The sequence below is a fragment of the Excalfactoria chinensis genome, chromosome 4, assembly GCF_039878825.1.
Source record: "Excalfactoria chinensis isolate bCotChi1 chromosome 4, bCotChi1.hap2, whole genome shotgun sequence".
In the NCBI taxonomy this organism is placed as follows: domain Eukaryota; kingdom Metazoa; phylum Chordata; class Aves; order Galliformes; family Phasianidae; genus Excalfactoria; species Excalfactoria chinensis.
In genome coordinates this window covers 82,512,002-82,533,852 of record NC_092828.1, presented here as the reverse complement: position 1 = coordinate 82,533,852, position 21,851 = coordinate 82,512,002, and the positions used below count along the sequence as shown (strand labels likewise).

At 50.6% G+C, this 21,851-nt stretch overlaps 2 protein-coding genes across 5 annotated transcripts; both read left to right on the top strand.

Moving 5' to 3' along the window:
* The first annotated feature begins 4,412 nt into the window (after positions 1 to 4,412).
* ITGB1BP2 (integrin subunit beta 1 binding protein 2) lies at positions 4,413 to 9,970 on the top strand. The gene is made up of 11 exons (XM_072335320.1): positions 4,413 to 4,476; positions 4,676 to 4,725; positions 4,811 to 4,867; positions 5,271 to 5,416; positions 5,564 to 5,673; positions 5,790 to 5,848; positions 6,577 to 6,647; positions 6,766 to 6,868; positions 8,134 to 8,247; positions 8,530 to 8,592; positions 9,661 to 9,970. The coding sequence occupies exons 1-11, from the start codon at positions 4,413 to 4,415 to the stop codon at positions 9,955 to 9,957; spliced, it is 1,134 nt and encodes a 377-aa protein (XP_072191421.1). The 3' UTR covers positions 9,958 to 9,970.
* A 209-nt stretch (positions 9,971 to 10,179) lies between these two features.
* LOC140251484 (rho-related GTP-binding protein RhoG-like) lies at positions 10,180 to 21,838 on the top strand. Of its 4 annotated transcripts, none has more exons than XM_072335323.1 (3): positions 10,180 to 10,240; positions 15,777 to 15,847; positions 17,698 to 21,838. In XM_072335323.1, exon 3 carries the CDS (start codon positions 17,719 to 17,721, stop codon positions 18,292 to 18,294), a length of 576 nt encoding a protein of 191 aa, XP_072191424.1. In that variant the 5' UTR covers positions 10,180 to 10,240; positions 15,777 to 15,847; positions 17,698 to 17,718; the 3' UTR covers positions 18,295 to 21,838. The 4 variants fall into 4 exon arrangements, with proteins under 4 accessions (XP_072191424.1, XP_072191425.1, XP_072191423.1 ...); XM_072335321.1 differs by lacking the exon at positions 10,180 to 10,240 and adding an exon at positions 10,845 to 10,910; XM_072335324.1 differs by lacking the exon at positions 15,777 to 15,847 and having other exon boundaries at positions 10,195 to 10,240.
* The last annotated feature ends 13 nt before the right edge of the window (positions 21,839 to 21,851 follow it).

Genomic DNA, 21,851 nt, shown 5'->3' with positions numbered 1-21,851 from the left:
GGAGCTGCCTTACAGACTTACAGATAATAGGAAAGACGAAAGCATTTGTCAGATGACAGGCGGTACCAAGGCAACAGCTTTTAAAAACCATGGTTTGGCCTGTAGGAACCCTGCTGAAATAGGGGTGAGGTGGTTGTGCAGGAGGCGTTCATTGGTTTACACCTGTCACTCGATTAATTGTAATTAGCCTGTAATTGCATGATTGATAAACGATTGGAGAGAGACTACAGCTGCTGCTCTTGTTTCCATTGCTTATTTCCATGTTTGACAGCAGCAGCACGAGCATCTGGCATGCTCAGGTAATACAGCATTTAGTGGCACTTCTGAGAGGGGTTACGATTTACCTGTCACTGCAGTGTGAGGGGTTGGGCGATGCTTTTCACCTGCAGTGTTTGCTCCAATAGCTTCACATGCAGCAAGATAGCCAGAAATCTGGCTAGAATGGCTCTCCTTGTGGAGGCTCTGCCTCTGCTCTTTGCCTCCTGTTTGGAAGGTCGCTGGCAGGCTTTCCCTAAGGCAGAGTGGCTGATAAGTAGGTATTTTGATTTCAAAATGTGGAATGCTAGAAAGAAGCTGTGAAGTTACACCCAGCTGTGTCGGTCTCAATCTTCTGTCTGTTGTTCTGATGGTTTGTTGGTGAGTAATGCAAGAAGTCCCTGCCTTGGTTGGATATCAGGGGAAGTTCTTCACTATGAGAACAGTGAGGTGCTGGAACAGCTGCCCAGAGAGGCTGTGGATGCCCCGTCCGTTCATGGAGGTGTTCAAGGCCAGGTTGGATGGGGCCTTGGGCAGCCTGGGCTGGTATTCAATGTGGAGGTTGGCAGCCTGGCCTGCAGCAGGGGAGTTGGAGTCTTATGAGGTCCCTTCCAACCCAGGCCATTCTATGATTCTTAGGAGAGGCACAGAGCTCAAGTATGCGGGTGCTCCAGCCACTGCCTCAGTCCTATTCTAGTGTCAGGTAAGGATGGGCAGGTTACTAAGGCGGTAAGCTTTGGGAGCAAATGGCTGTAACAGGAAGGGGGGATTTAGCACCGCTCAAGGTTCATCTAACGAAAACAGGTTTAAGGTGAAAATGGAGGATCTGTTGACAGCAAAGGAAGAAACTGAAGCTGCGCCCTGGGGTGAGTGCTAGAAAGAGCTGCACTCATTTATGAAGGAGGAAACTGAAAACCTGCGCTGAGGATCTGGGAAGGCAATCATAAAGGAATCCCTTATCGCCACTTCCAGAGGCAGGAAGGAATGACACAGACTGCTTGGAGCGCAGACAGGGTGCACTGGGTGGGTGTAGGAACAAGAAGGGCCGCATCACCCCAGAGCACTCCCAGGCCCTGGAGCAGCTGCCATTGCTTGGATAAGGCAGCTGGTGCTGCTGTGCAGTGCAGGTTCTGTATGAGCACTGTTCAGATGTGCTGAAATTCAGCCAGTGAGCAGAGGAGCGTGTCTGACTGCGTGCTTTTGGAGACCATTGGTGTTATGTATCTGCAGACAGAAAGTATCACAACTGTCATAGGAGATTCCACCGCCTTTTGCTGTCGTTGCTGATCAGCGTGGTTAAAACTCACTCGTACAGTGCGAGTTCATGATGGACTGAGGCATGATGAGCAGCCTGGCTCGCAGCAGTTTGCTCCTTAGCTTTAAATCCCCGCCTTTGTGAGCTGCACAGATTGTGATTTATGCTACTTCCCTTTAAACAGTGCCTGCATTTACAGGAATCAAAGTGGATCTGGGAAACCCAGCTGGAACCCAAGGAATTTTGTCACATCAAATAACAGCAATTTCCTTTTGGTTTTCCTTTTTCCTGACACGCAGGAGCTCACCAGAAGCTGCCTTTTATTACAGAAAGCCCCAAATGGTGGCTTTATCTAACGAACTGCCTTCAGAACTCCAAAGAAGGTGTTTGCTGTGGCCGTGCTGAAAGGAGCCACCACTATTTCTTTCCCCATGTTTGATGGCTCGTGTACCCTGTGAGAGCCAGAGCTGATTGCAAGGAGAGCAAGCGAGCAGGGCAGCTCAGCCCCTCACAGAGCTGTACCTTTGGGACCTCCTTCCATCACTGCACCTGGCCTCCCTGCTCTGTGCGATCCTTGTAGGGACTGCTTCAAGGCAACAGCACCCTCCAAAGGAAGGTTTTCATGCTTGGTGCCAACTGAAGGTAGGAAAACAGAATCTTCAGAGCGGGCTGCACTCACTTCTTTTGGGACCAGTTCCTATTAAGGAGGATTGTCTGCTCTCCGGTGGGGAATGCTGTGTGTGTGAGTGAGCGCTGAAGTAAAGCAGCAGCTCATCTCTGAGGAGGGAGAGCTACCCTGGGGAGTGAGAATCAGCCTGAAGTACAGCAAGGTCTGCACCGGTTGGTATTTGTGCATGCTCATCTGCTGAGACCAGAGCACTGTTGTGACAGCCCCGCTGCAGGAGGACAGCGTTCATGGTTGGAGATGAACCTGTTGCAAAAGTTATAAGCTTTTATCTTCTTTAGCTTCCCAAACGATGCAAATCACTGTCTGTAGTCGATGTTGTTGCTCCAGCATGCACAGCACCTTTGGTTCTCTGTGTGCTTGGTGATCACTGGTAGCAGTGGTGCATGAGGGCAAACTGTTCTTTTGGTGATTAAAAAGAAAGAAAGAAATAGAAGGATTTTGAAAGCGATTTGCTCAGTTTCTCTATCTCCTTTTTGTTCCCTGTTCTATCAAATGAATTGCACATAAGCTATAGGCGCTTTATTCGTAATCCCCAGCTGGCCACTCCTTGCACGCTGCTTCCAAGGCACAGTGCATGGCCGGCCCAGGGACCTGTGCTGTGCTTGGAGCTGTGCCCCAGAGCATGGTGGGCTGCACCACAGGGCTGCAACTGCTGGCAGCCCCAGCTCTGAGCTGGATGAGCCATGAGGGCCGTGCAGCCTTGCCATCATCTGAACTCATCTCCTTCCTTCCCTCATCCATAAAGCACACTGAAGGCACCAGCTCTGTTACAGACCTCTGTGGCACATCCTTGCTTAGCAGGGGGTGTCTTCAGCCTGTCCCCACGCTGCACCTTTTGACCTTATCCTTGCTGGGCTGGGAGCTGCAGGCACAGCAACTCATTGGTGTCGCTGCACACGTGTGGTTTCCGGCTGCCTCGCTCCCCCCGCTGACCCACAGCTGTGCACTGGGGATGGAGCAGTGCGGTGGTTTGCTCCTGGCTTCCTGCAGGCACACGGGGACTCTGCTGGTGCTGGGGAGCTCTGCTTGCCCACTGCCAGGCCCTCCAATGTGCTCAGCTCCAGCATCGCCCCAGCATTTCCTCCATGAAGTAACCCGAGTTCCAGCTCTTTGCTGGCACAGGATGGCAACAGCTGCGACCACGCTGACGGCTCGTGGAAAGGACAAGGAGATCTGAAACCCTATAGCAGCACACAGCCCCCTGGCTGGGCATTCCCTGTCACGGGGCTCTGCCTGGCTTCCTGGGAACAAAGTGAGCCCTTCAGCTTTTCTATGTGCCCCTCAGGTCGTTGTGCCTCAGGGCGCTGTGTTCCTCAGAGGGTGAGAACGCTGTGCTGTACATAGGGCACGCTTTGGGGCCGTGGTGGTGCCAAGGGCTTCTTTCAGAGCCAGTTCCACAGCAGAAGTGCTGGGTGGCTGCTGTGCGCCCTGAAGCACCCAGGAAATGTCTGTGTCTACAAACAGGAACAACAAAAATACACTTTTCTTTCAGAAGTTCATAGGAACTAAGTAAAATCTTTCAGCTCAAGGGGACTTCCTGCCCATAGGAGGAAATCCCAGGTCCCAGGATGGGAGCACGGAGCCCAAGCAAACCTCCCTGGGTGTGGGGATGATGATGGAGTGGGCAGAGACAGCAGATTCCATCCCTGGGTTGCACAGGGTCCTGCACTGAGGATGTTTGGGCCGTATGCACTGTGTCCAGCAGATGGTCATGGAGACCAGTATGGGTTTCACCCTAGAAAACCTCTCCCTTTGCAGGAAACTTTCAGCTGCATCTCTGAACGATAAATGGATGGAGAGCCATCCCTGCAGCAGCTCAGTTGTTGGAACCATATGCAACTGAGCACCAGCAGCGTGGTGGCGTGGATGCCCTGTGCCAGATGCAGGTGGGATGTGGACAGCGGCAGAACTCAGCCCACCCATGGGGAGCCCCACAGCTCACATCCCCTCTGCTGGGCGCCTGCGTGTGCTGGAACACAGGGGCAGGACACAAATGCCTCTGCAGATAACGGCGGTGCCCCGTCAGCTGCTCTGTCCATCTTTGGCTGGCTCTCAGGTTACCAACCACCTCCTCCAGCTGCCTCCAAAGATAGGCAAAGCCACCTCCCAGCCCCTGTGCTGGAAACTACGGGGAAACAGAGGGGAAACTGCCGACAGGGATGAGATTGATGGGGTTTGTGTTGGAGTGAAGGGCGCTGCGTGCCTGCCTGAGCCATGGCGCTGCTGTGCTACAACAAGGGCTGTGGGCAGAGGTTTGATCCTGAGCACAACTCTGAGGGTAAGTACGTTCCTCTGCCTCACACCGAGGTGTGCTGGGGTGCCTGTTGTGTTCCTGCTCTGCGGGCTCAGCTGCTGCTGCGTGCTGGCTCCATGCCGGCCAGGGGACAGGAGGCGGTTCAGGAGCTGCCGGGCAGCACGGGCAGCTCGCAGGCAGGGCAGCCCTTCACAAAAGGCTCCGCATGTTTTTCTCTCTTCAGATTCCTGCCTGTATCACCCGGGCGTCCCCATCTTCCACGATGCCCTGAAGGTGAGCAGGACTGCAGCTGCAGGTTGGGACTTTGCATCCGGTGGGATCATCCACCCCAACCATTTTGTCTTCTCCCGGTGCCCAGGGCTGGTCTTGCTGCAAGAAGCGCACGACAGACTTCTCCGAGTTCCTCTCCATTAAGGTGAGTGACTCGCACCGGATGGCTCCTGCCTGGGGGTTTCTTGCCTGTTCCTGGGTGCTGCCTTCTGGAGAGTGGTGTCACAGCAGCTGGGACCCTCCCTCCATGCAGCTCTTCCCCCACATGCCAGCACAGCTGTGGTGTCTGAGCAGTGCTGGGAGCAAAAGGAGGCCCAGGGAGGGGCAGGAGGCTCCTGCTGCCTCTTGGCTGCAGTGTGGCAGAGCTGAGACCTTCCTGTTGAGGTCCTGCTGAAACTGCACGTGGGATTGTCACCAGGAATCCCCGCAGGCACCCCTGCCCTCATGTAGGGTCTCTGCAAGACACAGAGCCACTGGGTCACAGAGATAGGATTTGGGAGCAGGTTAGAAAGGGAAAAGCAGACATCAGGTTTGTCTCTGCTGCTCAGGGATGCACGAAGGGATTTCACAGCAAGGAGAAGCCTCCTGAGCCCTCCCAAGAGGAGACCTCAGACAAGCCAAAGGCCAAGCCAATGGAGGAGATCATCGTCCAAGGACCAAAATCAGCTGAGAAGATGCAGCGGGAAAGACCAAGGTGAGGGAGGCTCAGTAGGCAGTACAGCCTGGCCTTGCTGCTGCTTGTGCATGTGCCTTGCCCTGCCTGCTTCCTGGGGAAAGGCAGCAACACTCGCATTGCAAAAAACAAACACCCACTCGTCCTTTGTTGCTGTTGTTTTTCCAGCTCTGATGAGCCACGACAACTGCTGCCGATCAAAGTATCTCGATCTCTTGAGCAAGCACTGGAGAAACTGAGCCTGTCTCCCAACAAGGAGCCCAAGGGCGACTGTGCAGGTAGCAATAAGCTGATGGCCATCAGCAGGTCTTGCCTGGCAAGCCTAGAGCAGGGCCTGCAGGGAGGGCTCGGGGCATGCTGTATGTCCATGAGCAAAGCTGTGCTGTCCTCACAGGGGAGGCAGCTGCCCAGGTGAGAGCTGGCACCACCTGCAAGAACGCAGCCTGCAAGGCAGTGAGTATCCAGCATTGCTGTGCTGTGCTGCTCCCCTTCCCTGTGTGCCGGGCAGGGTGCTGGGCAGGAGGAAGTGTCTGCCCCTGCTGAGCTCAGCCCACGTTCCTCCAAGAGGCTTCTGAATTCCTGGATTAGTGGTACCCCCCTGTTCCATTTCTGCTAATTGCTTGCAGTGATGTACAGCACGTCCTCAGGACCTTTGCTCTGAAAACGGGGATGGAATAATTGCTGCCTGCTTTTAATTCCTGAAGCATAGCCCACGTCCTGTCTTGCCCTAAAGCCGTCCCACGTGGGATGGTCTGACAGCATCAAAGCTTGTGCTAGAGGGAGGCCAGCATGCTTGGAAAGAAGCAGAGAAGGGAGCAAGGAAAGGACGTGGGACTGACACACCCTGGGAAGGAGGAGAAGGGGCAGGAAGGATGAGCATTACTCTCATTTTTAGGGGTGATGAGAGCAGTGTTCTGCAGTGCCCAAAGCACCCAGCTGCTGGGCAGCCCTGTGCTGTGTGGAGAGGTGGCAGGTGGGGGTGTTGCAGTGGGGATGTTGTTGCAGAAGCAGGGTGCTATTGGCACAGAGCAGGGACTGGCACCAGCCACGGTCCTCTCAGACGCTGCACTCTGGTGAAGGGGTGACAGTGGGCACCACCACAGGAATGGGCAGAAGCCCAGCTGTACTGCCGTGCCGTGCTGGAGGCACAGCCAAGGGCTGCCTCTGCTTTTTGCCCACAGATCTACCAGGGCCCAGAGAGCAACACAGAGGTTTGTACTTTCCACCCTGGTGTTCCTGTCTTCCATGAGGGGTAAGAAACCATCCTTTACTGGGGAGCAAGCTCACCCTGCCACAGGCCAGGAGTGGTCTGTGCGGTCCCGTCCCTGAGGGCTCCAGCTCCTTGCTCAGGCAGCCCTGCCGTCCCCCAGGATGAAGTACTGGAGCTGCTGCGGGATCAGAACGACGGACTTCAGTGCCTTCCTGGAGCAGCCGGGCTGTAGCACGGGGCGGCACTGCTGGATGGGAAAGGCGGTAAGGGATGGGAAAGCAGTAGGGGAGCTCTCGGGCAGATGGCTGCCATAGAGAGAGCCCTTAATTGGCACTTCAGGTGTGATCTTTCCCCCGTTCTGCATTAACATCTAATTCTCTTAATTAACATAATTGCCCACGGATGACTGGATCGGGGCTTGAATGCGTAATCTTCACTCATCTGTTGTTTAAAACACTGCCTCTTCATTCACACAACCTGTCAGCTCTCACGCCCGCGGCACGCGTGCAATAGGAAGCCGGAGGAGGGTTGACTCTGCCTTTGCTTTAGTGCAGCCTACAGAGCTGCTGCACAGGAACAGGCAGCTGAGCACAGGAAAAGCCCTGCAAAAATCCCCCAAAAGTTTTGGCGGATGTCTGCAAACGGCTGCAGTTGTTTATTGTAAAGCCTTCTCTCTGCAGCTGCTTTGCAGGAGGGGGACCTCATCCACGCAGCGATTTGGTGCTGTGGCAGGGCGATGGGGGGAAGGAGCTTCTCTTGGCTGGCAACAGGCTGGAGCTGGGAGAATTGCAACAAAACAGCCAAGGATATCTCTGAAAGTGCACCATATTCCTCTGAGCCCCCCTCTCAGAGCTCAGGATGTTTCTGTCCCGGGCAGAAAACATGCTGGGGATAAAAGGGAGGTTGCTTTAACAGGGAGTCATTTGTTGTCCCCACGCAGTGAATTAATTGTGATGTTGTAGTGCAAATGGTCTGTGCAAACTGTTACCTGAGTAAGGGGCTGGGATTCCTCCCTGCTGTTTCTTTGGCTGCCGTGGTGGTGGCTGCAGTAGGGTCTGTCTCCTGGTGATGCTCAGAAATGCCTGGTGGGGCCAAAGCTCCTGTGGGAGAAAGGTGAGCAGTTGGGCCACAAACTCAGTGTGCTGGTATCATCCATATCCAATGATGTTACCCGCTTGTTGCCCCCCAGACCAAGCTTCCTGGATGTGCACTGTGCCTGCTCCTGACGTGAGCCTGGGCACTGCAGAGTGACTCTAGAACAAAGGGATGTCTCTGGTCTTTACGCTTTTGAAGCAACCCCAAGCACAGCACAGATGCTTTGTGTTCACGGTGCAGTCTGGCAGGGTCTGCCCACCCTCACATGAACCACCTCCCCTTGAAAACATGCACCAGAGGCACAATTTGCTTGTGCTCTGACACCACCCTCAGCCAGCGCTCTGCAAAAGAGAGTCACTGACTGAGCATCCTTCGGCACAAACATCACCTCTGCTGTCTGTGCACCATCAGCTTCTCTCCCTGGCAGGACAAGAAGGCGGTGTCATGCAGGCAGGACTGGCACCAAACCGGCAGCCAAGTGGTGGTGACAATCTACGGCAAGAACCCTCTGCCCACCCTCAGCAGCGTGAAGGCCAACCGCACTGTGGTGAGTGAGGCTGGGAGAGCTGGCTGGGGCATGCAGCACCCATGTTGATGAGCCAAGAGCCGGCTGGGTTGCTGGCACCCTTCAGTACCTGGGGTTGGCAGCAGGGTGGACCCACACCATAGGGACGGCGGTGATAGACAGCTGTGGAAGGGATCAGCAGGCTGTTAGACTGCAGCTGGGATGTAGGAGGCATTACGGTGCTGGAAGGCAGTTGCACTGTCCGGAGAACAGCTCTGGAAGTGCTGTGCTGCCCACTAAGATCATTTCTTGTTGATCTTTCAGCTCGAAGTTCACGTCATCTTCGAAGGGAATAAGGTTTTCCAGGCAGAACTTGATCTCTGGGGGGTAAGATCCTGTTTACTTTGATTTCCCTGTTCAGAAATCTGCAGCCTGTGCTGCTGGAGATTTGCAGCCCCAAACGCAGGCTCTCAGTAAAGAAAATGATTCCCTGTGCCGTCTCAGACCTCTGCAAAAGCAGCAAAATGGTTGCTGCTACAATTTCTTCACAGTCCTTCCTGTGCGTGCAGCGTGAGGAAGACTTTAATTGCATTATCATGCAGAAACGCCGCGACCCGCGGGACTCTGCTGTTTGCTGAGCACAGGCTGGCGTATCTGTGGAACAAACAGCCATTTCACAGTCCCTCCCTTGGCGTTATTTGCTGCCAGCTCCTGAAGCCCTGCAGAGAACACAGACCCATCGCTGCTGTTGCAGCAGAGAGGATTCGTTTATCTCCAGAGCTGCAGTTTTCTATAACAGCAAAGGCTGATGGGGAAATTATGCTTTTTTCTCTATTGATCCTGTATGGGTAGCGATCCCCATGAGCCACGTCAGAGCTGCGCCTGGCTGCTCTGTACTACCTCAAGCACTGTGGCTGCTCTTTTAAACACTGCCTCAGTGCTGGCTCATTGCTGGGATCATCCGGGAGCCACAATGCTGAGCTATGGGCACTTGTAGCCAGCTCTGCTAGGGGCTGTGAGCAGAGCTTTGCTGATGTTTGAGCCACCCAATCCTTGCCTGAGAGCAGAGTGTTGCTGCTGGCTCTGCAAGCATTCTGGATTTGCTTCTCCTCGAGTCTGGCTCAGTCCCTGTGTTTTCAGAAGCCACACAAAGGGCAAACCCCACTCTCCAATTTCTCAGCCTCTCGCTGGCTGCAGAGGAGCAGCAAGGCTCAGCAGTTTGCACGTACTCTTCTTACTTTTATTCCTGGTGCTCGCTGCCCGTGTCCCCTCTGCAGAAGATTGTCCTGCTGGCTGCAGAGCTGCCTGTGAGGGAGCCTGGCACCCACACTACTGAGGTCGAGGCTCACCTCCTGCTCTGCCTGCCCAGCAGCAGAGGGCTGTTCCCTTTGCTGGTGTGTCAGGGCTCACGCCATGAAGGGAGGATCATCTCCACACCCTCTGCTCTCTCTCCAGGTCATCGAAACAGAGAAGAGCTTTGTGAGCATGGTCCCCACCAAGGTGGAGATCACGCTCTATAAGGCCAACCCCGGGACCTGGGCCAGGCTGGAGCACCCCCAGAGCAAGGCCTGCGCTCAGGGCGAGCCGGACCAGGCGGCAGTGAGCACAGAGGAGCCCGAGGACGATTCGGATGACAGCCTGAGCTGGTCAGAGGAGGAGGATGAAGAGCCGGAGGCAGCCAGCGGCACGGGGCTGCAGAGCGGCTTTGGAGAGAGCTCTGCGAGAGCGGACGGAGCCCGGAGCGGCCCGTAGCATTGCCCCGCTGACGGGGACAAGTAATAAAAGCACCAAGCGAAGGCTACGCGGACACATTGCTGACATTTACGGCCGTCTCCCTCCCCCCTCCTGCCCGCGCACCCAGGCGGAGCCGTCGAGACGCCGTCCCTCAGCCGGAGCGTCGCCTTCCCTCATCGAGCGCCCCCTCGCGGACCCGCCGGCGTAACGTTGCGCGTGCGCGTTGCGCATGCGCGCGGTGGGGTGCGGCCGGTTCGCGGGTTCGCCGCCCCGGGAGCAGCGGCAGCCGGCGGCGCGTGAGGTGAGCGGGGGGCGGCGGCGGCCGCGCGGGGCTTTCGCTCGTCCGTTCCCCGCTTCGGGGCTCTGAAGGTGCGGACCGCGAGGGGAGCGAGGCCGTCCCGTCGCCCCGAGGGGGTTTCACGGCGGTTTTACCTCATGGCCGTGGGGAAGGGAGGCGGGAGGCGGCCGCTGTCACGGCGGGGGCGGCCGTTCCCTCAGGGCGCGGGGCGGCCGTGCTGCGTGGGGCAGCGCCGCCCGAGGGGCGCGGGGGCGGCGGGAGCGGCTCGGAAAAGCGCGTCCCGGGGCGGTACGTGCCCCGAGGGGGGATCGGGCTGCGGGCCCGGAGGTGAAGCGCTTTATGCGGGGGTTGCGCGCAGGGGAAGCGGACGGGAGCTGCGGCGCTTCGGAGCGCGCTCGCCTCCGGCCCGGTTTCCTGCCGAGAGATGTACAGGAAGTGCGGACGGCCCCGCGCGCTGCTCCGCCGCGTTCCCCTTCCGCAGGGCCGGGCCGGGCCGCGCTCGTCGGTACGAACTGCGGGCTGTTCCTTCGCAGGGCCGCGGAGCGGCGGGGACGGGCGGTCCCTTCGCACCAACCGGCGGCGTTACGGCCCCGTGGAGAGCGCGGAGCGGGAGGGAAGCGCGGCCTCAAGGCGCCCTGCCGGCCCTCGGCAGCGGAGTGCTCGCCGGTTTCAGGTATTGTCTCAACAAAGGGCCGCTGCGGAGCTCTGTCGTGAGTGTGCCTCTTCTCAACGTATATCAACTCTCAGTGTGTTCTGCAGCGAGGAATTGCGAGCTCGGGCTGCCAGAGGAAAGTCTACCTGTTATCTCCGGTTTGATGCGGTTCCCCTTTGTTCTTTTCGAAAGAACCGCCTTGTTTTTTTAGTTTAAGTTCTCTGCTATGCAATTAGTGCTGGGCACGAAGACCGTTGTTGCCTGGTTTGTCACCGGTTGCTTGTGATCAGCTTTCCATAGGGAACTTATGGCTGGGAGACATCATTTGTCATTTTGGCTTTCGAGCTGTTTCCATTCAAAAAAGGAGCTTTGAAGTATTCCCCATCAGTGGAACCGTATGGAGATGTTGGAATGAAGTCTGTGGTTTGCAGTTAGTAGGAAGGAAGTGAGCGCTCAGTTTGATTTGCTTATGTGATGAGGTGGTGATTCTTCTACAGCGCTAAATGTTTTTGTGCTGTTTGAGGCTGTGTGTTAGAGAAGTTTGGCGTCTGTAAGAGGAGTCTTTTATGTCTTTGCTTTACAGTCCTATGTGCACAGGTCTGATGGATGGCTGAGAGGCTCCTTTGTAGTGAGAGGGACTTGTGCTGACTTTTTAGAAGCGCAGCAGCTGATGCAAACAAGAGTGGCAGATATTGCAATAATGTAGCCATGAGCAAATACATGCTTACTGTATGCTTTAACTTGTGACTTGGTTGTATCAAGGCTATTTAAAGGGACTTCTGAAGGCTACTGCTGATCGAGCAAGGCCATTTTGTTTGTTTGTTTTACTTCCCTGTGAAATTTGAGCGTGGAGGAGGAGAAAGAAAGAAAACAAAAAAGAATCAAGGAGGCGTGAGTGCCTTTTTCTAAGGAAGTAGGCCAGGTTTTCCCTGTGGACACGTTTCCCCTCTAATACAGCAGTGGCTTTCTTCCAGCTTTCCTTCAGAATAAAATGTTTATAGTGTCATTAAACACCAGGTGACAAAAGATGATGGGAAAGCAGACACAGCGTTGCTGTTGTTTGCTTGTTTTTCCCCCCACCTCAAATCCAAATGAGGGAGGCTGTAACTGGATGTGTTATTTACCCAGCAGCGTGGTTGGTTCTCCTCACTTAGTTGGTCTCCGAGGCTCTGCCTTGTTTTATACCACCTGTAATGAATAAATCTACAGAGGTTAGAAAGGACTGTCAACTGCTCACTTTTCCTGAGCTGTGTGAAGCCAGCAGTCCTGGTCTGGCACCTTTATTGTGATTATCTTTGAAGCACATCACTTGTGTGCTTAAATACCTTCTGAAAGGCACTTGTGACAAATCCATGCTTTTGTGTTTGGCTGTAGGAAGAAAACCATTTTTCTGCAGCTTCTGATTATGGCAGGATACATTTTGTTTTCATGTAGTGGGCCTTTAGATGTCTGCAGATGTTCTAGTTTGTAGTTCCTGTTCAGCTGCACCTCAGCACAGCGTTATTTCACAGCTGTGCAGCTGTTTTACTGGCTTGTTTCTAATGAACTGCAATCTTGGCTTTGTAGAACTTAAACTCATTGACGTTTGGTTGCTCATGTCGTATGCCCATCAAATTTGTATTGTAAGGGTACTGATGATGTATTGCCATTTGTGTGGTTGAGGTGCCCAAACAGCTCGTGTGGAACAAAGCTACAAAGTTTACTCCACTGTTCCCTAAGAAATACTGATTGCAAAGCTTATATCTCATCCCTGGAAAACAAACAGACGAAATAGCAGATAAACCAATCCCAGCCTAATTTGACAGCGGTATCGGCCTTCAAAATGTTACATGGAAGGTTTTGAGCAGTTTCTTTTGGTTTTGAAATCTCCTTGTGTGTGTAAAGAAGAGGAAGGCCTTTACAGTGTCTGCACTGAATGAAGAAGCAGTGATAGTTGTGCTCGTGTTAGATGTCAGCAATGTGTGCATGGAACTGAACCTGAAAGTGGAGAGCTGCAGAAAGCAAGCTCCTCCCTTGGTTCTGCTGTTCACAGAACAGGCCCGTGGGCTGCAGGCTCTTGCTGCACTGCTGAAATCCTCGCCTGGTTAATGTTTCCCCCTCTGTGTTTCTGCTCTGGCTGCTGTGCTGTGTGTGCAGGTAAATGGGAGGACAGAAAGCAGCATGAAAACTTTGAAAGGCATTCAGGAGTCCAAGTAGGTCATTCATTGCTGAAGCAATGGTCAGGGCATTAGGGATGAGATCTCCTATTTAGCCTCTTTTTCACTCTTTCTTGGCACGCATGCTGAAAGTTTGGCACTTGTCCACTTGTTTGGCGCTTGCCTAAAACAATGGAGAGTAAACTGAGCTGTTATGGAATAGGAACACAGCCTTGATTAGGCTGCTGAAAGCCTCTTTATCCCCCCTGTTAGGGCGGGTGGTTAAGTCACACAGACCAGGAATCTTAGAAACTCCTTTGCTTGGGTGAGGATGGTAGGATATAGTTTCAAGCTGCCTTGTCTTCCCAGTTCACTGCCGAAGGGTTCTCCCTGATTTCTCCTATGGACAGCATGAATCATCTCCGATGTAGTTTGTGTTACTGGAAGATGAGCTATTAAGTTGTTTAGATTTCTGGACTTCTGCTTGCTCCTGATAACAGCGTATCAGGCTTGTGTGGCTGCAAAACAGGGAGGGATTGATCAAAGGTGATGACTGAATAGAACAAAGCAGCTCAGTACAGACGACTTTTGCTGTACTCCAGGGGCTTTTTCTGCATGTGCTTTGGCCAAAATGGGGCCCCATCCAAACTGGAAAGAGGAGTTGAAGACCTGACAAGCTTTATGAAAATGAGGTTATCAAAGGGCAATGATCAAAGTTAAAATCCACCCAGAAGAGGCATTTAGCGTTAAGGCAGTGAGGGCAGAGACATCCTGCTAAGAAATAGTTCCCCATTCCGAGAATTTTTCAAAGTGCAGGAAGTATTAAAAAAAGACACCTCTAAGGAAGCCCCAAAAGTTCTTATGTACTCTCTTTTGACATTATTTTTTTTCCTCCCTTCTCTCAACAGAGAGGGAATTTCTTTCAGAAGCACTGAAGAGAAGGTCTAGAAGTTGCTTCTTTCCCTCAGCAGCATTTTGATGTAGCATGGAGGAGCTGAGAGATGTTGCTGTGGGGACATTGTAGCCCAGGGAGTGAATTTCCCCAGCCGGTGTCCCACGTTACAGGAGCTCGAGCTGTCCGAGCTGAGGATAGCAGAGCATGTGGAATGAGGTCAGAACAGCTCTGCAGACAATGCCTCAACACGCAGATTGAGATCTTGCGCATTCCAAAGGAGGCACCAGGTGTGCAGACGCAGCCTGCTTTGCAGTATCCTCTGAGAAGAGAACTACCCTGAACTGGAATGCCAGTTTGGAAAGTCAGAGACACTGATGAAGAAAGAATTCATCTGTGTGGTTTCATACAGCACTGCTTTGTGGGATGGTGGATTTCATGTTTGTTTTCTCGATTCCTTCAAAATGATTCCCATTCTGCCCTAGCTGTTAGAACTCTTCGTGTTCTGATGATCTCCTGCCTAAGCTGTAATCAAAGTGTGTTCTCTGGCATGGTGAAGCAACCAGAATTACTTCTCTCACTACTTTGGACTTTCTGTTGACTCCTTTCCCTTGCCAAGTAACCTTTAAACTTCACTTTGAAGCTCGTGCCTAACTTTCTGTTTCTGTATTCTGAACCTTCCTTTTGATGTGTTCATCTGTATTTTTCCCCTCTTTTTTTTTTCTGGTTCAGTTCTCCTTTTTTACCCGCTGTATGTGGAATTTCACTCTCACTCACCTGCTCACAGCCTGCAGGTTTCTCTATGGCATCAGCTTCCTTCTACATTTTCTTTTAGTTTCTCTGAATTCGGTATTTCGCTGCTAACTCCTGTACCTTGGTCTACGTTTGTTTCTCTGTCTGCAAATGCCACACATGATTCCTTCCAGCTAAGAGGACCTACTTGAAAGGTGCCCTGCAGGGACGCATACTTAAGAGCCCACAGGCTCTTTAATCATCTCTGGGTAATTTATACTTAGCTTGATGCTTTGGCACATTTGCATGGAGTTGCTTCCTGTTTCGACTGTTGCTCTCCTAAAATTGAAGCTCTACTCAGGTGTTTCAAGATATTAATGCAGTAAGAGCATTAATCCTCCCAGCTTTTTTGTTACCTTATGAGTGTGTTCCAAACTGAAAGCCTTTCAAACAAAGACCCAACAGAAATAATCTTTGAATAGAGAACATTTTAAATGGGGTTGAATTGAGCTTTTCTGTCTAGTGATTGCATGAGGTGATGTGACGTTATAGTGCACCCTCTGGAGAATCAGCCTATGCTGCGGGCAGATAATGATGCAATTCTGGGCTACTTTGCCTTCCTGTGAGACATTCTGTTTGGAAATTAATGAGTGAGCCCTTGGGGGAGCTCGTGGTTTGTGTTTCATAAAGAGCAATAACTGCAATGGGGTTCCTGTGCTCTGTGGTTCATTCCTACCATTCCACCACTGCCTTGGTCGCACCAGAGCTGCTGGTACCACTCGGTGCAGTGGATGACAGGACTGGTAAGCCTTCCTGGGTCACTTAAGAGGGTGTCATGCTACCTGCTGGGCAGGGTTGCGGCCCTGGGGGTGTCTGAGGGCTGTGATGGGGACCAGTGTGTCAGAGCAGGTTGTGGCCTGCCCTGCAGGGAAGCAGAATTAAGGAGAGTGGGCTATAGCTGCATCGTTAGATACAGCAGTGTTATGGTAAAATGCTAAAGATGTTTAATTTCTAATGCTTTTGGCAGTTTTGTTTTTAATAGAGTTTTAACCTCGGGTTCTGCAAAATGCATCTCATGTTTTTAAGCCTTGAATTTGACAGATTTTACTTTTGTTTTTTTTCTTCTAGCCCCGTTAAATGAAAATCTTGGTGCAACTGATTGGGAGTAATATATGCAGTCCTGCTGTTGGCTCTTGCTGGTCAGTGCTGTTCTTCTTACTGATTACCTTTACCATTTCAAATTGTGTGCATATTTCTTTACTTTTGACTGTAGCCTCGAAGCGAGGTGACCAATGTTTTGGATGTATGTTGAAATACACGTGTAGGCTTTTCTTCCAAAGCTCAGAAGTCGCTGCCAGATTGCATCTCAGGTCATTCATGATGTCTTAGGAATTTCATTCCTGCCATTTTCAAAAAGGAAAAAGTTCTTCTGTGTCTTGTTCCTTCCAATCCCATCACATATCCTGCCCAGCCTTTCTAGTGCAAAGCTTTTATGCTGCTTCCCACAGCCAATTGTTTTTTGAATAGCAAGGATGTACGTATCGATACCTCCCTAAGCACTGGGTGTTGTGGTACCAGAGTCAGGATCACTCTCCAGAGCTGCCTGTTGCAGTGCCAAAGCATAAGGCACTTTATTTCCAGCTAGCACAGAGGAATCATGTGTGCTCCCAGTGGGAAGATAGCAGTATATAGATACAGACTGTCTCAGAAAGGACAAAGCAAGATTTAATAGTAACAAGCTGTTGATTTGTTTGGATGGTGTTGAAGGAGAGGTTGGAGGGAAGGAATTTTGTGATTATTTTTTTTTATTAGTGAAGTACTTGACTTGCTTATTTTCACATGTTCCCTGCACAGTTTGGATGCTGTCGGAGCTGTGATTCTTCTGGAATGCACGATATATTTCCTCCCACCGTTTGTTTGTTTGAAGCAGCATATTTAGTGCTGGTTGTGAGTCGGGGATTACTGATAGTACCCCAAAGGCATTTGGGTGAGAAGGCAGATGCAAGTTCTTTCTTGCTCAGGCAAGCAGTGGAAGCTCCAGCACAGAAATGTGCAGCAAATGACTGTGCTTGTAGATGTTCCACAGTGCTAATGAACAAGTACATGAAGGTTCCTGTATTAAATGCTTAGAATGAATTGATTTTTAGGCTGCATGCATTTAATGGTGAACCCTACTCTTTACTTATCAGAAACAGGATAAGAAAGCCTTGAAGGGACATGTATCCTGAGTAACGTTTTTCACAGCCTGCCCAGAAAGGCTATTTGATCGCTGATCTTTTGCACCATGTGTTTCTTCTAACACTCTATATAAGCTTTCTTTATTTTACTTCAAGCTTATTAAGTTCTGCTTGTTCTGTCACCAATTAGAGAGAATAATCTGTTCTTGGCTTCTTTAGAAAAATCCTTTATGTATACTAATCTGGATACCACTTCTTGTTATATTTCAAACAATAGCTTTTCTTGTCTATGCTACTGTCTCAACTTCTCATCCTGAATAACGTAGTTACTCGAGGTCTGATTGATTGTGAGTTGAGTGAATTATTGTAGCAAACAGTAACAGTGCAGCCCAGCAACTGATGTCTTGGCTTATTCCATCGTTTTCTTTGTGATAAACTGACTGGAAGTAGAGTATGTAGGCAATAAGTGTCAACTTAGAGTGCGTGTGGATGGACTTACCAACAACAAGAGAGTATGTTGTTACAAGGCCTGAGGCCATGCTCCTTTTCTGCTTGCAGGTACTTCCCAAGGACTTGTCCATTTTGCCTGTGGGAAACTGTCTGCTCCTGAGGCAGGACTGTGGGAATTTGGCTAATTTGTACTTCTGTGGTTGGAAGGCAGCCAGTTGTCACAGAGCTTTCAACTTGTTGCATCTCTGTTTCACTATTGTCTTCCTAGCCTCTGAGCTCTTCATTGTGGCTTCCAAGGCACCGAGCGTGTCTGGCTGCGATAAGAAATTGTTAGTGATGTTAAAAAACACTTGCAAAAGCATCTATTTAAAATGACTTTCATTGAGTGTGCTTTTCCTAACTTGTTTTCTTGCTTTGTGCAGGACTTTGTATCTGGGTGAAGAATGCAGACTATAAAGTGCGTAGTTGTTGGAGATGGCGCTGTGGGAAAAACTTGTCTTCTCATCAGCTACACCACCAATGCCTTCCCAGAAGAGTACATCCCTACCGTGTTTGACAACTATAGTGCCCAAATGACTGTTGATGGCCGGACAGTTAGCCTGAATCTCTGGGACACTGCAGGCCAGGAGGAATATGACCGTCTGCGCACACTCTCGTATCCTCAAACCAATGTATTTGTCATCTGCTTCTCCATTGGCAGCCCGTCTTCCTATGCAAATGTGAGGCACAAGTGGCATCCTGAAGTTTCTCACCACTGTCCCAATGTTCCCATTCTTTTAGTGGGCACGAAGAGAGACTTGAGAAACGACCTGGAAACAGTTAAAAAGTTAAAAGAGCAAAGCTTGGCTCCCACTACCCCACAACAGGGGACTTCGCTGGCTAAACAAATTGGAGCAGTCAAATATTTGGAGTGCTCAGCGCTGAATCAGGAGGGTGTTCGGGAGGTGTTTGCTGAAGCTGTGCGTGCAGTTCTTTATCCTGTGACAAAGAAGAACACAAGGAAATGTGTCTTATTGTAGTTACCTCGGCTGACGGATGCTCAAAGTTGAATAGTGACTAGAATTTTGGAGGGCTTTTTAACGTGTTCAATTGAAGATTTGCGTCTTGCACTAACAGCTCTAAGCAGAAACGGTTTATGCAAAGAATATTCTTGCAGTCTTATTGCTTCAGGGAAACTGAAACAAAACAACTTCTTTTCCAGCAGAGAGGTCAAAATATATACTTAATTTCTGAAGTTCCAGTCTCCAGCTTCTCCAGGGATCACTTGGCTTCTGTTCTTATTTAGTGGAGGGAAACAAAGGAAGGGACTTCTCTGAAGCCCAACTTCTTGACTTTATAGCCACCAGTTGCTAGATTTGCTGGAAAGCACAAGTTCTGATAACTTTGCCTTAAGTCCAGGTGCTGTTTTTTTCCATCTCTTATTTACAGATCAAACTGGTTTGACAGATAGAAGTCTGGCTGTGCGTTTGTTGTAATTTGCCAATTCAGAGCTTGAAAACAATTTGTTTACATACGAAAATGCCAGAAATATTACTGAGATTTGCCTTAAAGTGAACTGTGATCATTTATGTGAAGAGTTAACAGAGATCAAATCCAGTAAGCAAGACCTAGGGAACACCTGCAAGTGTTTTGTTAATAGAAGCAGATTCCTACTGTAAGGAACTTAGGATAGTGATGAATCACTCAAGCGTGAGGTTTTAGTGCTGTTGAAATGGAGAGGCGGAAGAGCAGATTAGTTGCAAGCCTTTCGTAATCTCCTAAACCAAGTTAAGGTTTTACTTCACTCTTCAAAGAGACTTTACACCCTGAGAATAAACTTAGAACCATCTTCCTGGGCTGACTGAGATAGCTGAGATGACTCTTATTCTCAAAGTCAGTTTTTAAGTGTGTCCCTTTGATAACTCCCAGAGGCTCGGCTAGAAGCCCATTTGTGCTTGAAGAGTTAATTGTTTCGCTTTTATCTTCTTGGAGTCACCACCTGACGTTGCACAGCAAATCCCTGTGTTGGGTTTTGTTGTTTTCTGGGTGATCATTGACAGAAAATGTGGAGGTTCTGTTTATGGGAAACGGGAACGTTTGTTTTCTTCTGACGGTTCCAGTTAATTGTGCCATGGTTAGTCAGTCACTGGATAGATTTACCTGGGCAATTTTCTCCCCTCTGGCAGGTCACCATTCAGTATGAACTGTTTAAATGGAAGTTCTGCTTATGTACTTCTCTAACTTTCTCTAGCAGCTCTGATGAGCGGCAGCTGGCTGTGATTTTCAGGATGTACACTGTTAGTTGTGTGTGATTCTGGGACCAGCTGAGGAGTGAGTGCATGAAGCCTTCCTTAGTCTTAACCTTAGAGCTTGGTGGCATGAAAGCAGCACGCTTCAAAGATGCTTTGTATGAAACCAATGGGGCTGGACTGGGCTTTGTTGGCTGAGGGTGACAGTGCTGTCTTTGTCCAGATGCAGCCTCCGTTGGTCATTCAGAACTTGCATCCCAGTGATTCTCACACATGTGAAACTGCACTGTGTATACCCAGGGCAGGAGAAAAAGAAAATAAAAGCCTAATTTTAGCAAGAGAACAGGAGATATATCAACAAGGTTATTAGGGATCTCGAGTTAATCTGACCTTGCTTTATCTGATACCAAAAAAAAACCCAAACCAACCCAAAACCCAACCAACCAAAACCCAAAACAAGGGGTAGAATCGTTCACGTTTGTGCCCTAATTCCCCTCTCTGAAGAGGATGTGCCTTTCTTCAGCTGGTGCAACCGATGCCGACACTAACTGCAACTTTTATGTATCTGATGTACGCTCATACAAGTACTGCTTCAGCAAACTGCGACCCATAGATAGCAACTGCAGTTAACCCAAATAGATGTGGCTAGTGAAGCACCACTGAGTTCCTAACACTGGTAGGCAACACCCCGATGCCTGTCATGCACGAATGTTTGCAGAAACCTGGAGACTTCTGCACGTTTTTCTTCACCAGGTGCCGTTGTCTGGGATCTGTTTGCACCTTTTGCACTCGCAGAAGTGCTGTTCCAGATGTGGCTCCACCTGCAGGCTGTGAGGGAGGCGGCCTCCGCTCACCACCTTCTGCCTTTTAGGAGTAGGCCTTTTGTGTGGGCTTGGCGTGCTGGCAGCAATTAATCCCGTGCCTTGTAATGCAAGATTATTTTCTGTAGGTAAATGTCAGTAACTGAGTAAATAGAGTTTATCGTGTTTAAAATGTATTTATTTAAGCCAGTGCACATGTCTTTGTAATGCAGGTCAGGCCTATATCGTCAGTCCCTGGTGCAAGCCCGTAACCTTTGCTTAACTCAGATGTACTTTAACAACTCTGTGGTATGTTTTAACTGCTCTTAAATAGGCTTTTAATGTCAACAACGGGCACCTCTTTTATTTGCAGTTTTGTACTGAAGCTACTACTACTGTTTTGAAAAGGTTTTCCTTTTTTTTTACGTACTGAGATCTCTTGGTTCTGCTCTCCCTGGCTGGCCGGCAGTCACTCTGCACATGAGGAGCTCTGGTTGCACACAGCCCGTTCCCGTGGGCTCGCAGAGCAGCCGTCCTGGTGTCAACTGGAAGTGGGTGTGTTGGGATGGAGTCCTTAACCGATTTGTTGTGATGGATTCCATCACTGATGAATGGAGCGCTCTGTCCCCATCTAGATACCTTAAGGAAAACATTGCTTGGCGGCACTGAGCGGATGGACACGACAGTGGTGGGACTGAGCAGAAAGTGAACTCGGAAGGACTTGAGAGGCTTTTTCTGGGTTTCAGAGTACCTCATCAGCAGCCCTTTAGGTGCCTTGCACGTCTGTGCCTTTTGGGAGCAAAGCTCCTGCTGGCTGACGGCTCATTTATTCCAGCCTCTCCATGAGCATGCCCTCCAGCAGCACCCAGATGCACTGAGCTTTGCCATTGGGTGGGCATTCTCTCCATTTAGGGTCTTTCTTTTTCTCTTCCTCCACCCTCCTGGTGCGTTTCATTGTACGTAGTGCAGTGTTTCAGTCTCCATTTCTCCTGTGGACAGACGGCAGCCGCATCTCCCACAATGGCATGGCTGCGCTCTGTCGGCAGCAGGTCAGGATACCCCCGAGTTACCCTGTGAGTTTCCCACCCTGTTCAAGATTTGTGTTTACTTCATGGAAACGCTCTCTGAATGCCATCGCTCCCCCAAGAGGCTTTATGTGACAAGACCAATTTTAACCTTTCAGCTCGCGAATCATTCCCTTTAACACCCGGCACCCTCACAGTTGGGCGTTGGGATGGAGAAGCGCCGTGTTGCTTTACACAGCATGGGATTCAGTGTGGGATTCATACTAGAGCAGCCTCACTGCTGGATCCTAACCCCGCTCTGCGGGATCCCGGTGCTGCGCTGGGCTCGCCCGTAGGAGCGGGCTGGTCGTGGCCCGGCCCCGCGCCTCTGCGTCTGGTACTGATACATACACTGGCGACTTGATTTTTATACGATAAAAGGATTTGTATTACAGCTAACAGTTTTAAAAGATTTTTTTTTGTTTGTTTTTAAATTATGCAAAAATTAAATGGTAATAAAAACCTTTCTCATCCTTCTGGCTCT

Excerpts from the sequence above, each read along its gene's own strand:
- ITGB1BP2 (XM_072335320.1), top strand. The coding sequence starts at position 4,413 with ATGGCGCTGCTGTGCTACAACAAGGGCTGTGGGCAGAGGTTTGATCCT. Across the intron at positions 5,674-5,789 it reads GCCCAAGGGCGACTGTGCAG|GGGAGGCAGCTGCCCAGGTG; the intron begins GTAGCAATAAGC and ends CTGTCCTCACAG. Across the intron at positions 6,869-8,133 it reads ACTGCTGGATGGGAAAGGCG|AAGGCGGTGTCATGCAGGCA; the intron begins GTAAGGGATGGG and ends TGGCAGGACAAG.
- LOC140251484 (XM_072335323.1), top strand. The coding sequence starts at position 17,719 with ATGCAGACTATAAAGTGCGTAGTTGTTGGAGATGGCGCTGTGGGAAAA.